Source organism: Primulina tabacum, chromosome 2 (genome assembly GCF_025594145.1).
Source record: "Primulina tabacum isolate GXHZ01 chromosome 2, ASM2559414v2, whole genome shotgun sequence".
Lineage (NCBI taxonomy): Eukaryota > Viridiplantae > Streptophyta > Magnoliopsida > Lamiales > Gesneriaceae > Primulina > Primulina tabacum.
Genome location: NC_134551.1, coordinates 6,741,613 through 6,758,406, shown reverse-complemented (window position 1 = coordinate 6,758,406; position 16,794 = coordinate 6,741,613). Strand labels below are relative to the sequence as shown.

The 16,794-nt window shown below is 31.5% G+C and overlaps 2 protein-coding genes across 7 annotated transcripts; one reads left to right on the top strand and one right to left on the bottom strand.

The window, feature by feature from the left end:
* The first annotated feature begins 872 nt into the window (after positions 1–872).
* Positions 873–6,359, top strand: LOC142528561 (uncharacterized). 5 transcript variants are annotated; one of them, XM_075633615.1, is made up of 7 exons: positions 873–993; positions 1,409–1,669; positions 2,903–3,211; positions 3,288–3,360; positions 3,574–4,276; positions 5,700–5,979; positions 6,059–6,359. In XM_075633615.1, the coding sequence occupies exons 5-7, from the start codon at positions 4,127–4,129 to the stop codon at positions 6,070–6,072; spliced, it is 444 nt and encodes a 147-aa protein (XP_075489730.1). In that variant the 5' UTR covers positions 873–993; positions 1,409–1,669; positions 2,903–3,211; positions 3,288–3,360; positions 3,574–4,126; the 3' UTR covers positions 6,073–6,359. The 5 variants fall into 5 exon arrangements, with proteins under 5 accessions (XP_075489730.1, XP_075489718.1, XP_075489726.1 ...); XM_075633611.1 differs by having other exon boundaries at positions 876–993; XM_075633603.1 differs by having other exon boundaries at positions 5,700–6,359.
* A 5,586-nt stretch (positions 6,360–11,945) lies between these two features.
* LOC142528546 (axial regulator YABBY 5) lies at positions 11,946–16,397 on the bottom strand. 2 transcript variants are annotated; one of them, XM_075633595.1, is made up of 7 exons: positions 15,948–16,397; positions 14,932–15,051; positions 13,996–14,116; positions 13,808–13,856; positions 13,584–13,659; positions 13,292–13,371; positions 11,946–12,236 (listed from the first exon to the last, which is right to left on the bottom strand). In XM_075633595.1, coding segments are annotated over exons 1-7 (507 nt in total). In that variant the 5' UTR covers positions 16,008–16,397; the 3' UTR covers positions 11,946–12,235. The 2 variants fall into 2 exon arrangements, with proteins under 2 accessions (XP_075489710.1, XP_075489705.1); XM_075633590.1 differs by having other exon boundaries at positions 11,946–12,245; positions 13,300–13,371; positions 15,948–16,393.
* Positions 16,398–16,794: the final 397 nt, after the last annotated feature.

Sequence of the window (16,794 nt, the reverse complement as noted above, 5' to 3'; positions counted from 1 at the left end):
ATGTTCATCACCTGTTTTTATCGTTGAGGTGATACTCATCTGTTAAATGTGATGAAGTATATCAAAATTTTGTATTTAATAGATAAATATCATTTCAGAAGTGAGTACGATTTGACTATAAGCATATCAAAATCGGGTAAATTGTAATATAAAGATTTGATTTGTTCTTATTTAGGGCCGTACCTATTCAATGGGTTCAGCCCATTGGCTTTGTTTGTATGGACTGACTTTAATTGTGTGTGTGGATGAATATTGAATGCTTAATTTCATAGGAATAGTCCAATATTTTTATCCCCAAATTTTGATATAAAAATTGCCATGCAACATAGAACTATTGGAAAATTACATGAACTTAGACTAACTAGTTTTAATAAATAGTGCAACATTTTTTCAATTACAAAAAAAAAAAATTTAAAAATTATCCCTATTAAATTACAAAAATAATAAATTTTTATTTCATAAAAAATATGGCAAAACCTATTTTAGTACTTTGGAATTTATCTATAACTAATATATCTTATTTACTTTCAATTTTTTTTAAGTTTCTAAGAGCGTTTATTTATCTTTATCTTTCATTGATAAAAACTTGTGTGAGACGGTCTCACCGATCGTATTTTGTGATACGAATATCTTATTTGGGTCATCTATGAAAAAAATATTAATTTTTATGCTAAAAGTATTACTTTTTACTGTAAATATTGGTAGTGTTGATCCTTCTCACATATAAAGATTTGTAAAACCGTCTCACAAGATATTTACTCATCTTCATTACAAATAGGGCCAAATAGTAAGAGACTTATAGTTGGAGGGGCGAAATTTAATTCTATTATTAATGTAAATATTGAATAAAAATAAAAATAAATAAAATGACCGCCGTTGATACTTGACACTCAGACAGAAGAAGACGGCGGCGCGGCCAGTACTCTTGTTCTGCTCCCACTGGTCCATCTTAGATTTTGGGTGCAGTTAATTTCTCTGCGCTAGAATATCACGGTGTGGTCCTAACCTCTGCATTCGCTGTAGTTTTTTGTCTTTTTTTTTTCTTTCTAATTTGGAATGCCTCTTTGTTTATTTATTAGTATTTTGTTCCCCAAACAAACCTGATTGGATATTGTGAATAAGGAATCTTAAATATCCCTATGACAGATTTGGGTATGAATACCCTTCAAGAGTCAGCCTTTGAGTTATTGAGATTATAAATATCTTAGCTGCGATCATCTGGCCTAGGAACAAGAGATCTGGCTACTGACATTAGAAGTTTTCTTGTACAAGTGTTGGGAGGGAGGATTTAGAAATGTGGAAACTTGAAACATTTGGTCTTAAGAAATCCCCATCTTAACTTCGCATTATTTCCTTGTAATGCATGGTTAGTTTATGCAGTGATACACACTTATGTATATGCTTTCAGGGATTAGGAACCTTGTGCGTTTGAAAGTGTTATAGATCAATCTTATATCTGATGCAACTGGAACGGAGGGAGGAAATCAGCCATTTGGTGGCAATATTGAATTCTAGGCTGGACATTGAGTCGGAGAAGCAATCAAGAAGGGATGATAGAGGAGACAGTGAGCAGGTTCGGTGGATTCATGAAATTCCAAGTACGCCTGCAGCAGATATACGCCATGTTATGGACAGAGACACACTTGGCACTTTCCCTGAAAAATCAGACGTGAGGGCGCCTTTATCTATTTCCCCTTCTGATTTTATGACTTTACCTATGCAGAGCTTGTTAGTTGGTGATCTTTTCATCAAGATTTATGTTTGAATTCATAATGTTTGTGTATGTATATGTGTGTGTGTGTGTATATATATACAAATGATAAATTTGATGGAAGACACTTTGTTTAGCTCTCATACGAGTAGTGCGCTAAGTATTAATCCAAGGGGTGCAAAGAAATCACATGTTTAGTTTTCATGTAATACCTTGTGCGAGCTTATGTGAAGAAGTACATGTAATTCTCTTGTGGCTCTTGGATTAAGGGCGGAGGCATTACTTGTAGCATCGAAGGACCTCCGCAGTGAATATGATATATCAGTGCCAATAATGCCGTGACAGAAACTATCGAGTGTCGGACCCGTTGGAATTGAACTTTGGGCTTAAATGTTGCCTACTTGTGCTCTTTCTCCAAACTGGTGTGTGTTGTGTCGTAAGGATGCGGAAACACAAGATCATTTGTTTGTTCATTGCAAATTAAGTAGTGCACTGTGGGGTAGGGCTTTGAAAGAACTGAGACTGGTTTGGGTTACTCCGAAAACATCAAAGGACTTGTTTGCTACGGACCTTGGACAGTTGCTTGGCAAAAAAGGAAAAATCTTTTGGAGAGTGGTGATACACGGAATATGTTGGGCAATATGGCTAGAGAGAAATAGAAGAATCTTTCAAGAGACCGAAGGAACAGAAGAAGATTGTTGGGAGAAAATCAAGATCAACATAGCAAACTGGATTCGATCAGACAAAGAATTCGAGGGCTATTCGATTTCTGACTTATTTCGAGATTGGTCTTACATCTATTGTTAGACGTTTTAGTTTCTTTTCATTAGTAGTGGACTTCTAGTCCACTTCCTGTAATGGACATTAACTAATATTAATAATACTCAATCGTTTCTTATCAAAAAAAAAAAATGTTTGCGTCTCTTGATACGGATTTCTCTTAAATTGTATAGAGAAAGATAATAAATATGGAGAAATATTTTAATAAGTTCAAAAATTTTGAAAATAGAAAACTGAAATGTGCAAATCTTAAAAACTGAATATTAAAATAAAAAAAGTAGTTTGTCATTCATTAGGCTGGGGAAGCTTTGACAAACCGTTGACAGTGTCTGCCTGAGTTTACACTGCATCAGATCTGGAATTCGTCGCAATTTTCATGTATAGAAGTCACTAATTCACAAAATTGTGCAGGTTCCGGTTGGAGTTGGTGCTTCTCCAATTGATATTGCTCGTGCGTATATGGTTGGCCGCACTTTAGAACAAGGCCACAATCTTCTTAGTTGCACATCAAAAGGTGAAAGAGCTGAACCAAGCAACAAATTTTCACAACCACCACCTGTGCCATCACCTTTACCTACGTCATCCATTTGTTGGCCTGGTGCCATACTCAATGATCACCATGGTTACAACACACCACAGAGTCAGAGCAGCAGATACGGGCTTCGTGATTTTCCAAGAACTCCTTATGCTAGAACTATCTCGTCGAGGTCCACAGCTAAGGTATATGAGGTTATGGTTAAAGTTTATGCATAAAGATTATTTGTCTTTGTTATCTAAATGTTATTTGTTGGTGCAGTTAAATGCCAATAGCAGATTTGCTAACACATTAACTTCCCTCTAAACAATCTCCGACTTCCATTTATGGCCAGGTAATTGTTATTGTGGTTCTTCACTTGTATTGCATTAGTTATACCTTATTGTAAGTAGTTAAATCTATTCAGTAATACAGTTTGGGTATGAGAGGTGAACTTATGTCTTCCAATGTAAAATTAATATACCTAGATGGATTCTTGGCTAAATCCATGACCATTTTAGCGAATGTGCATGAGTTGTTCTCTATGAGCATCTAAAATGACTTTCAGGTAAGGTCGACCGTCGACAGTGTTGATGTCTGTGGATCTGTGGGCCCTATTCGCCGCATCAGGAACAGATTTGCTTCAGAAGTCCGTCCCAGAGAATCTATGATCCTGAGCTCACTTAAGGATGTCCCATCAGAAAAGTTAAATTCCAACTCTTTTAGCGGTTTCTTGCTTACTACCAATAAAAATCTGGAACCTGGTAAAAATGGTGGCACTTCAAAATGCTTGACAGGATGCCAATGCATCAGGTTTCTCTGATAGGGTTTTACAAAATGCAAATTCATTCTGCAGTCCGGCGGTTAAAAGAATATTGGAACACCTGGATAGAAACAAACCGACACATAAAGAAAAAGAAGCTGAAATAAAATTGGTGACTGAATGGAAAAAATTTTCTTCCGATGCCGGTGATACCATTCACGAGGAAAACATAAGCTCACTTCACTCAGGAGAGCTCGCTTCTCTTAAGAATGCTGGTTTATCTGGCCTTAATTCCCCTTTGGAAATTAACAAAGGTAGCAGCAGTTCCAATTATTTTGTTAAGTTAAATGACAAAGGCATGGATATGGCAGCTAAAGATGCAGTCAATGTGAATCCTAAGGCTCCTAGCACCATCTTTGTTAATTCTGGCGTGGTACCTGGTGCAAATGCGGTGTCATCTTTAGGTTTTGGGGCATCTTCTGGTCATGTGGGCAAGAATTCAAACGAGGTATTTAATCTTATTCAGAGTGCTAGTTTTTAAATTATGCGGTGGTTTCTTTTTCCCCGTGAGGTATTTAATCTTTTTCAGAGTGCCGGTTTTTAAATTATGTGGTGGTTTTTTTTTTTTTTTTTTTTCATTTTTCTATGTGCTTTGTATCTGTTGTCACATCACTGATTATCTGTTGTCATATCATTGAAGATCGATGACTTGACTAGCATGACAATGAAGCACGACCTCCATGATAAATGTTATTACGGGCTGGCCTAGCTGTATAAGATAGTGGCTGCTGACAAAAAAAGAACAAAAAAATTGGTAACCTACTGAATTGAGCTGAAGCACAAGCAAAGCATCATATAGCTGCAATAAATGCTAGATGCTATATTGTGCTATAGAATTTCTTTGTTCTACAATTAGCCTGGTAAAATTTGTTCTTAACCGTTAAAAGCTGCTGTCTTCCTTACGAATTTGGTGATGTTTTGGAACAATACTCTTTCTCCACGCTTAATAGTTAATACTGCAACTTGGAATATGACACTGAAGCAAATCTCGAATGTTGATTCATCTGCACCCGGAAGATTGTAGTTTCATTAATGCCTTAATGATGGCCTTGCTTGACACACCAACCTTCAATTCATGGGCTTTATTGGGACAAACACGTCACCACCCTAAGATGGTATGGACACGATAAAGGCGACCAACAGAGGCTGCAGTTAGGAGATGTGAGACCATGACTAGCACCCATATTGAAAGACAGAGAAAAAAGACTTGAATGCTATCAATTAAACATGATATGCATTATCTAAATATGGATGATGATATAATAGGAGATAAAGCACAATGGCGTAGGAGGATCCATATCAAGGCTTGTGTATGGTTAGTTTCAATCATATTTTTGAACCAATTGTTGAGCATGCAAGGCAAGTTTTACTAACTTGTAAGTGATTCTGATTTCTGTTGCATATCTAATTCAAGATATACGATGTGTGAGGAAACATTTCGAAGTCCTAACTGTATTGAAAAAATATGTCCATATTTACCGATACAAATTGGAATTTATGTCACCAAGCAGTTCTTTCCCCACCCCAGTCTTCTGTCAAAAGTCATCACATTTGTCAGTGATTTTTATTGCCATAGAAACATGGGTTTCAACTGCAACTAAGACAGAGAAAGTTTGTTTGCATTCTTAGTGTCCGAAATTTTTGACTTTATAGTAGTCTGAATGTTTTTGCTCTTCCAAAAGGCAAATATCAGATTGCAGTAATCCGAAGAAAACATGTAGGTAGCGTGCTAAATAAATGACAGATGTAGATCGTGATCGTGGACAAACATATATGATCCCAATTATACTTTTCTACCTTTGAATTTTTATCTGGATTACAGTTTACTTGCACGTCAGTAAACTCTTAACAACATTTTTTTCTTATTACAGAATGCTTTTCTCACAACTAGCAAGGGACAGGAAAAAAATGTGCTTTTTCCTCACACACGTCTGAGTGATGGACCTGATGTGAAGGCTTCCGCCAATTCTATTGCTTCAGAGCTTTCAAAGAATCACGAGTCTAAGCCTTCTTTGCCATCAATTTCCATCAACAAGCATAAAATTCGTGCTTTTAACTCGGACAATGTCCCGGGATTCACTTTTCCCGTATGTACTGCTGCTGGTGTTCTTTCTGAACCACCAACAACACCTTCCATCCTGCCATCTACAAGTATTATTCCTCAGCCTGCTTACAGTTTCGGAGCAAATAAATCAAATCCAAGTCTTATTTTCTCTTTTCCATCTACTAGCAATGCCTCGATGAATGATGCATCTGATCTGAAGTTCAACTTTGGTTCGGATGAGAAGACTAGGTTGTCCTTTAGCTCGATCGATGCCGATGCCATCTGCTACTAAATAGGGACTTCTTTCTTTCCATTATGACGAGAATTTGATAATTTGTTGCTCATATGTTTTCTAGCTGACTTGGTTGTTCTAATATTTTTCTTTTTAAATTTCATAACTCAATCCTTGTGCCATTTTGTTTTTCAGTCGAGTGCTATTTTTGAGTAATATCCATGATAAAGATATATGATATGATGTTATATTGTATTATTCTCGTAATTTTATCAAATTGTTTATGATTTATATGTATGACTAAAATAACGCCATTGTTAGGATCGTTTACTTATCTAGCAAAATGGTTTTCTCAGATAAGATAAAATTAATCTTGTTTTCTGGACGTGGGAAAAAATTTGTTGGGGGTTTTTTTTAGTAGTTTTTCCATTTTTTTTTACAGAAGCTAAATAAAGTAGGAAATTCTTTCGAAAAGAAAATTGTAGGAAAAATGTTATGAATTAATCAAAAATAAAAATGGATTTTTTTTTTTTAGATCATCAATAGCAATCCAAGAAATATAATATAAACCAGTTATATCTTTCGTCAAAAGTTCCGACTTTAAATATATATCGTAAAAATGCTCATTTTATTCGAAGTTTGATTAAAATGTCCAGTTATACGTATACATTTTTTGGGTGTTGGGGGTAAAGTTTGCATCGTCTCTTATTATTTATTTAAAAAATTCATAATAAAATTAAAATAGTGTATGTTATTTTGTGTTTTTCTGTATTTTTAAATATAATTTTTTTGCAATTTAGATCCTTTGATTTTTTTAAAGAAATTATTTTAAATTATAGTTCAGTCTTTATTTAGTTTTTACAATTATGAAATCCACAATTTAAATATAATAATTTCAAATTCAAGTATGAAATTTTACTAATTTTTATCGTATTATCTCGATTGAAGTTTAAATCAAATTAATTATAAAAAATTATACAAACACATGACACGTACGAACGTTACAATATCATACACAACAAATGAAACCAATAATGTAGAAATACAAAGGAGCGTTGAAATTAGAAGAGAAATTGGGATGTGTGTTGTCCAAAAATATCGAGTGATTAAAAGTGTCAGGGAATGACATTAATTTAGGTACAATTAATTAAAGCGACATAAATCCTCAAACAGACAGGAATTTGACGTTTCAGATCCTCTCCAGCCGATCCTATCCAACCACCATCCCTATTCTTCCTCAATTTAACTACATTAAAAAATTATTTTAAAATAAATAAAATTTGTACATTTATTCAAAAAAATTAAAATACAAGTATATTTCCCTATTATCTAATTTTTTTGGTTTGAAAAAACGAGTAGGTTTCTTGTGAGATGGTCTCACGAATCTTTATCTGTGAAACGAGTCAACCCTTGTCGATATTCACAATAAAAAATAATACTCTTAGCATAAAACGTAATATTTTTTCATGGATGATCCAAATAAGAGATATGTCTCATAAAATACGACCGTGAACCTGAAAAAACAGAGTAAATATAATTTTGAAACACACCATAGTGTTTCTACATAGGATGTCTCTTAACATGAAATGTTTGAGAATCCACACATATAATTTTTCGACGTGAATATTTAATAAAATGATAAAAATTATATTACATGATAATACTACTTAGAACTGTGTTAGTCAAAATTTGGTACTTGACAATTAATGATATTGTTTTGTGCAATATTTGTTGCATGTTTTTACGACACTTACGACTGATATACTCACAATGATTTTTCGTCCAAAACGTATCTTGTATGAATATGGCTAAAGTCGCTACACTTATTAACAAATTTAAAACCAATATAATGCTAATATCATGAATTTTAAATTATTACTGATATACTACCAAATTTATATATTTAATTAATCTATATTATATCCTTGTTGTATATTAAGAGAGAATAAGAAGTTTAAAAAAAGGAGGGAAAAAAGGATTTCGATCATCTGCTGTGGTTGGACCTGTGCTGTGCTCTTTTTTTACACGAGCTGATCAGCTGATCATCTCGTTACGTCCGACAATTTTTCAAATTTGTCTGACACTGTGTGAGTTCCATCAGATGATCAATTGATCATATCTTGTAAAAAGTGTGTGTTTTCAACCACAACAGGTGATACAAATCCGGAAAAAAAACCCATATTCAACTTAGCCAAACTCCATCTTAAACTATAGGAGTGCTAATATTTTATATTTGGGATTTAAAAAATAATATCCTCAATTTTAACCTTAAAAAAAAGGATTATATTGAAAATAAAATATTCTCCTTATGTTTAATATTATTTATATTTATTAAGTAATCATGGATAATGCTTCATAAGAGAAATCTGAAATTTAAATATATGTAGAATTTTCTAAATAATTCCTAATTCAATTAAGGTAAAAAGGAAAAAAAAAGGGGTTAATTTTGCAAATCAGTTACAACATAAAAGTATCATTAAAAATAATTTTATAATTTAGATCTTTTGATTTTTCAAGTAAATAATTTTTCTCTTCACAAATCTAGTTATAAAAATTCAATTCCTAATTAAACATAATTATTACAATAAATTTTATTTGAAGTTTTCACAGATGAGATTGGAATCCAGCTGCCAAACAAAGGTGGTCCATGGTTCTTTCTTTCTTCTTCTTTTTTGTTTTTTATTTTTTACAACAGGTGAAGCTTAGTAGATACTTTTTCCCATTGTTTGGTTTAATTCTTTGAAAATGTTTTTTTATGGTTCAAAAATTATATTCCAATTAAATATATATAATCTTATATAATTCAAAATGATAGAAAACATCCTTTTAAAAAGTAAAGGTTTATAATTTGAGTTTAGGAAAACTATATTTTTTGTCATGCACGTTTATATTTTGCGATTTTGATAATATTTTGTTGTCGTGTGTAGTGCCATATCAGCACTCTCGATTAAGGAAAAACCGAAAACTGTCAAAAATTGAAAGATGTAAGACTAAAACTGGAATTTGACAATGTAAAAAACAAAAATTATAAAGAAGTAAAAATGCAGTTTTCTCGTTTACTTTATCACAACCACATTTATTATGAGCAACTACCCAATAGTACATAAAACCTTATAATTAATTTTAAAGAATTGTATTGATCAATTTTTATTTTTATTTTTAAAAATATTGAAATTCCATAATGTTAGGTGGTGGGTTTTTTTTTTTTAAATAAGGTGGATGGTGGAGTTTTTCAAAACTAAAGCAAAACTGCACCATCAATGGTGGACGCAACAATAAGCGTCCGCTGATAATTTTAATTTTTTTAATTTTTTAAAATTATTATTATTATTTGCTTTTTAAGAATTCGAACACATATCTTATTTAATAAATAAGACTTAGGAGGACATATAAAATATGTGAATTGAAAATCAAATTCAATAATTTGAAAGATAGTTCGCTTTAAAATGGTGAACCGGTCAATCAATTTTTTTGAGTAGGTCTCATGTGAGATGGTCTCACAAATATTTATCTGTGAGACGGGTCAACCATACCGATATTCACAATAAAAAGTAATACTCTTAACATAAAAAATAATATTTTTTTATGGATGACTCAAATAAGAGATCCGATCCACAAAATACGACCCGTGAGATCGTTCACACAAGTTTTTGTCTTTTTTTTTTTACAAAAAATCTTTATTTGTAAAATATTTGGTAACTTATCTTTTAAAAAATAATATTCTTTTTATTGTTTTAAAAAATTCTTTAATTATTTAAATATGTGTTGGTTTAATTTTTTTAAAAAAATTAAAAATTTAGTATCAGTTTATCTTTTAAATTATTGAATTTGAGGTTCAATATTTGTTTTTGGTATGTCATCTCAAGTCTTATTTTATTAAATAATATATGTCTTCAAATTCTAAAAATTCTAAAAAACAAATAATAATACTAATAATAATAAAAATATTTTTGAATTTTTTTAAAATTAAATTTTTGAAAAAAACCCGAGGTGGTGGCGTTGAAGTGGTTGAAGTATTTGAAGAAAGTGGCACCATAATTAGAATGAAGACCATACGGTGGAAAGTATAAACGAATGGACTACGTAGCTTTATGTTAAAATATGGAACTTTTACGAGACACCATATTTTGGGAAGGAGTACGCATCTTGTACAATGGTCTCATAAATTTATATTTGTGAGATATGTCGACTTGGTCCATATCTATAATGAAAAATAGTATATCTTACACAAAAACAATATCTTTCACTCAAATAAACATAATTTTCAAAACATAACTAACAAAAAATAATATTCTTATAATGAAAAATAGTAATTTAGACATAAAAAATATTTATTTTTCATGAGTCGTAGAACCATCTTATAAAATTGATTAGTACGATCTCTCAAAGTTTTTATCTTTGCTTCATAACAACATTACACATAATAGTACAAATTTATTATACATACGTATACACAAGTGGTGGAGTCAGGAATATGGTTCTGTCCGGACTAGAATTTTTTAAACTCTAAAATTTTTTAATATTTTAAATTGATCTACCTGGCTAATATCATGTTAGTCCAAAATTATACAAAATTTACATATAGTATTTTTTTAAAAATTGGGCGACACGGGCCCGGATATCAATACATGTGGCTCCGCCACTGGTATACACACACATGAAAATATCATTAAAAATAGAAAATTATATACCACTAAATTAAAATTTTATGTTCACTCGAACATATGATTAAAAATTTAAAAATGTATGGGTGTAGATGTCGGAGTGCGAGTGACAAGACTTCGAGGAAAGTTTGATAACGGATTCACGATTTGACAATGTTATCTTATTATGAAGTGACTCTTCATTGCCTGAACAACTAAAGTGCTAGCTTTTTAATATACACTAGTGTACTGTGACACGTCATGTTATATATATATATATATATATATATATATATTTTGTGTTCGATAATTTTTATGTAAAAATATATATATTATTTTATTAAAATATGATATTTATAGATAAGATGAGATTATTGAGATAATTTGAATTTTTTGATAAATTAAAATAATTTAAAAAATAAAAAAAAGATAGAGATATATACTAAAATTATTAATAAACTCATACCAGCAAAGTTAGCTGACAAATATTACGAAAGGTAAAATTGTGAAAAAACTTTGATGTCACATTGATATACCAAAGTTAGTTAATATGAGGTGTTCATGTTTAATAATATAGTATAAATATTTGAACTTTATATAACTTAATATTTCAAAAGAATTATCTAATTCTTATTATTAGAAAATAATTTTTTTTGGTTTATTAACTTCTTATTTTGCATTTTACTTAACTGATTATTCAAATTTTGATTTTGATACATTAACTTTTAATTTATGGCTATTTTGATCCAATTGTAATTGATAGTGTCGTGTCGGCCACGCCAACAATTCATAGTACAACATCATTTTTTTTTCATGTCAAGTTAGCATTTTATGATGTCATTTCAGTATTCCGATGAAATAAAACTATAAAAAATATTAAAGATAATGTACAAAAATTAAACTTTGAATAGTTAGTATAACAAAAAATTATTTTCCCTTTCATTATTACAGATTGAAGTAATCAACATTTAAGTGAATTAAAATTCGAATATATCGATCAAACTCATGTTAACTGTCACTTCAAAAAACCGTTGTCGTGGCCCTTTTAAAACTGTTATTAAAGTCCCTGTTGTTAAAGGGTTTACTCAAAGACAACGTTTTTTTCAGCGTTGTTGAAACCTCAAGTCAATATTAACAAATTTGAATTGAAACCTCAACGTTTTTTTCACCGTTGTTGAAACCTCAAGTCAAAGACAAATTTGAATTGAAACCTCAAGTCAATATTAACAAACCATTTTGTGAGAGCAAAGCCATACAATCATAAAATCTTTAGTTTCATGGAAATGGATACTCACACATTACAGAATAATGACAAACTATTTAAACATTGTTTGTTGGATTGAAGTTACAATATTAAACTGGGGAAAAAGAAGTCATAATACAAGACAGAGACTTAAAATTTCTTAATAATAAGATTTATGTAGAGATCGCATTAGGCCTGCGGAGATTCTCACTTGTTTATTATGGCGGCCCTGCGCATTTGGTTCTTCTCAGACCCCTTCATAAGACAAGAAAGTTGAACAACTTATTAATTATCGGTTATTAAAAAATACATGAAATTAAACTATAATACATGAAATTAAATTATAATATATTGGTTATCGATGTTAAGATTGAGATTTGAACCTAACTCAACCTCAAAAGCTAACTCAAGTTGGATGATTGTCCATATATGCAACTCCCATAAATTATGTCTAACCGATGTGGGATATTTTAAGTTAAGATTAGATCAAGGTGAATGATTGTCCATATATACAACTCATATGAACTATGTCCAACTGATGTAGGACATTTTAACACACCCGTCTCACACTCGAGAATGAACATTTGGAGCGTGAGTTTACAAATGACCAAACTATGGGCAGAACGACACATTATGGGGTGGGTCTGAGCTTTGGTACCATATTAAGATTGAGACTTGGATCTAAACTCTAAAAGCTAGATCAATGTGGGAAGATTGTCGAAGTTTATATATGCAATTCTCATGAACCTTATCTAACCGATATGAGACATCTTAACAATCGACAGCTAAACAAGATAAATAAATTCATAAATATAGGAAAGATTAATCAGAGTTTTGATTCTTGTATATTTCATATTTGCAATTTTGGTCGTAGACGTGATGTTGTGTGCAGTGTCGTATAATACTTCAATTGAAAAAAATATTGAAATTGCAAAAAATTGTGAGATATGGTATTAAAACTAAAATTTGACAGCACCGAGAAATTAGATCACAAAGAAGTAGACATACAAAACCACTGCTAGCTCTATCTCGAATTTGTATACCCATATTAATATATGTTGTGCAGAAAATCTCCTAATTTTTTTACACAGATTTCATCAGATAACAAAGATTTACTAATGCCATCCATCAGGTATTTTTTTCCGGTTCTCCATCTGTGTTTTATTAATTGATCCAAACAAAAATATGATTTATTTTACCGTACTAAAGAAAAAAATAACCACAAATTCACAACAATTAAATCCCAACGTTTTTAACAATAAATAACCATTTTTTTTAATAAAAAATAATAATAATCTCACCACTTTACCTGATCATTATGCTTAACGTGATTGTTGCTCTCCAACATCAGTCCAAAATGAATGTGAGGGAAGTGTGCCCACTTTGCCAAATTTAACAGAAAAATAATTCACTAATTAGCAAACAAATTCAAAATACCAGCACATATTTAATTCTTTAGGATATATTTTCTATTATATGATTATTATTTGAGGCACACATGATATTTAACTTATACATCGGTTACGGAAAATAAAAATGTAACATCGAATGTAAGCAGCTCGATTAGAAACATTTTTCGACGCCTTTACTTACATTTTTTGCAGCAGTACTGAATGCTTCCCTGTGAGTGATATCCGGATTATTGGCTTTGATTCTTTGAATCTCCTCTCTGAAAATTTGCATTCAATAATTAGACATATATAAGGATTATTTTTTGTTGGTGATAAATTGGTATACTGATTAAATAAAAAAATATTGATTATCTATATATATATATATATATATATATATATATATTGAGTTACACATTTCATTACTTTATGAACTGGTTGTATGCAGATGGGACTCTTTGCCTCTTCTCTGGTGCTGTTACATAAAATCGAAATGATCCATTGCAAAATGCATCAAATTAAGTTGAAGTTGAAGAACGAATAAAATGTTTGACTTGGTCGCGAAAAATTATCACTGCCGTAAATCTAGATTCAATATAAAACCACGAGCTCACGTTTGATGGCGATTTTCGGCTCGGATTTCTTTGTGATGGAAGGTTGGATGGCCAACTTGTTGTTACATTTGGAAGAAGAGCCTAAGTCAACCTTGAGCTCGGTTGAAGAATGGATAGGACCCTGAATTATTGTAAGCAGAAAGTTAACACAAAGTGTGAAGCTAATACAACATTTATTACAATTAAATAAAGTACATAATCATTTAATAAAACTCAAAATGTTTCATATCCTATTAGCTTGTGAAGTGTGAAAAGTTGAAAAATCAAATGTACCTATGGCTTAACATGGATTAGATTTTGATCAATAATCTTTTTACATTTTGTGGAGTGGAGAATCTTGTAAATAAATCTTGAAATTGTATAATATGCATAATAATATAAGAAGGGGAGTTTTTCAATTATTGTAGTATATATCTTTAAAATAAAATATACATTTTGACCAAAAGTTTTGCATGAAAAGATGTTTTCTCAGACACCCAAAACAAAAAAAAAAGATTAAAATAATTAACGACATTGAAATGACTGGATCAGTTAGGAATGATAAAGAAAATGGCTGTCTGATTGACAGTTGCTAGATCTAGCTGGGATCTAAGAGAAATTCATGTTTCCATACTAGAAGACAGGAATTTAAAAATAATCAATACTTAATTATTTATCTAATTTCTTTCTTCAGACAAAAAAAATATACTTTAACTAAACAAAGTCGAAAATGCTGCATAATTACTTAGATTCTGGCGGCTGGAATGTAGGTGAGTGTCTAGGGTTCTGAAATATGTAAGATCTTGAAAATTAAAAAAGAAAAAAAGAAGAAGAGGGTTTGATTCCCTTAAAAGAAGCAAAACCCAGATATATATGGAGCCTAGAATTCAGAAGCTACAAGTGTTTTGATGGATAAATGGAATCCCCCAAAAATTAAGCTGAAATATATTGTGAAACCTGAGCATTTTGTTGCTGCAGGCATTGGAAGGCAGCTGCCATATTCACTGTCCAAAGATTGGTGCAGTGCCCACATCGAACTGTCACTACATCAAACAAGCTACTGCATGGGACACTCACCTGCACATTCAATTCAAACCAAAAACATTATAAACAAATTGCACAAATTTAAATTAGTGAAATGAAAAAAAGAAAACTAATAAATCTGTCAAGATTCTAATTAGAAACAGCCTATAACATATATCAACAGTTCATGATGGGCAAAAGTTTGAGATTTAATCTATATGTTTTGGCTAATTAAAAACCAAATTATATATCAAGACCCCAACCAACAAGAACTGCACGGCAGAACCCTAGATTCTTGAGAGAGGGGCGGAGGGTGGAACATGGGTTTTGATTCCATGTTCATGGAAACCACGAGCTGAGAAAAAGCTTAAATTTGACAGCACTCAACACTTGGGAGATGGGGAAAAAAGAAAGCTTCGGCGCAGAGAAGGCGAAATCCGGAGACGAAGGACTTGTCTTCATCAAGCTTATAAATAAACCAACCACTTTTAGATCATGATCAACACAGTATTTATGAACAATCCATAATTCTTTTTTTTAATTATTTTTGATCTGATAAGTAGAGGTGATTCATTCTCGAGGGACTGAGTATTCATGACTTTTTCTTTGACTGTACTAAAAGAAGAGAGGAAAAGGAAAAGTCTTGAAGATGTAGACTTGACTGTATCAGAAAAAAACAAGGGAACCTGAATGAAAAATTTAATGTATTTCTGCATAATAGCAACAAAGCACCATATCTGAACCCAAGGTCAGCTTTATTCATCAATGGGTTCTTTTTTAAAACAACACAAGAAAGCGAACAAACTGAATCACAACAAAAGAAAATAAATAGCAACATACAAAGTGAACGAACGATTCAAGTTATATTAATCGATTTTGAAGTTACTTATTTATATAAAAAAAAAAAAACAGATCAACCGATCGATGTCGGAAAACAATGTTTTCTATACCGCAAGAACGATATTGCAAAAGTTGCAAGGAATGTAGCAGAGTTGATCAGGCACATCCATTTTACTGTTGCTGCTAAAACAAAATTCGGAGGAACACAAGCAGATGAAGAAGAAGAAGTGAAAACAAGAGTACAAATAATGAAATCTAAAGATCAGAGGCCAATTTATATTCCTTCTTTCTCTCTTATTTTTTTTCTTTCTTTTCAAGATGAGTTGTGTATCAAAACAGGAAACAACTTGTGTCTATATAAAGAGGTAATGTAAGGGGTAAAAATTAATTTTCCAAGGGAACCCTTTAAAAAAGAAGACATTTTCTATGAAGTAAAAAAAAGAAAAAAAATTACTAACTAGGGTAGAATCTAAAGTGGGATATAATCTAAGAATATTAAGCAAAGGGTTAGGGTTTGAACGTGGTGGGAGAAGAGCATTTTGGCAGCACTAGGGGAAAAAACAGTCCATGTGGGTGATTATTGCAATTATTTATGAACTGAGAGACCAATCCCTTTCGCTATCTCTGATACACCACGGCGGACGAGGGGGAGGATTTTCCATCATAAACTAATTATAATATCTATATTCTATGGTTCATGGTAGATTAAAATGTCGGGTATGCTTTATTACTTTGTTTTTCTTTCTTTCTTTGAATAAGTAGAAGTTTGCTCGTAAAGAAGTGTAAATGAACTTCAGAGTGTAATTTTGTAGCATCGAACGCTTAGCTGTTATAGCTGGTAGTTATTATATGACTTCAATTTTTTAAACCATACAATAGAAACGTCAATCACTCTCCTAACAAAGGCAATTATTGTACCCAATAATTATAGTTTTTAGGAAAACAGAAATCGTTCGG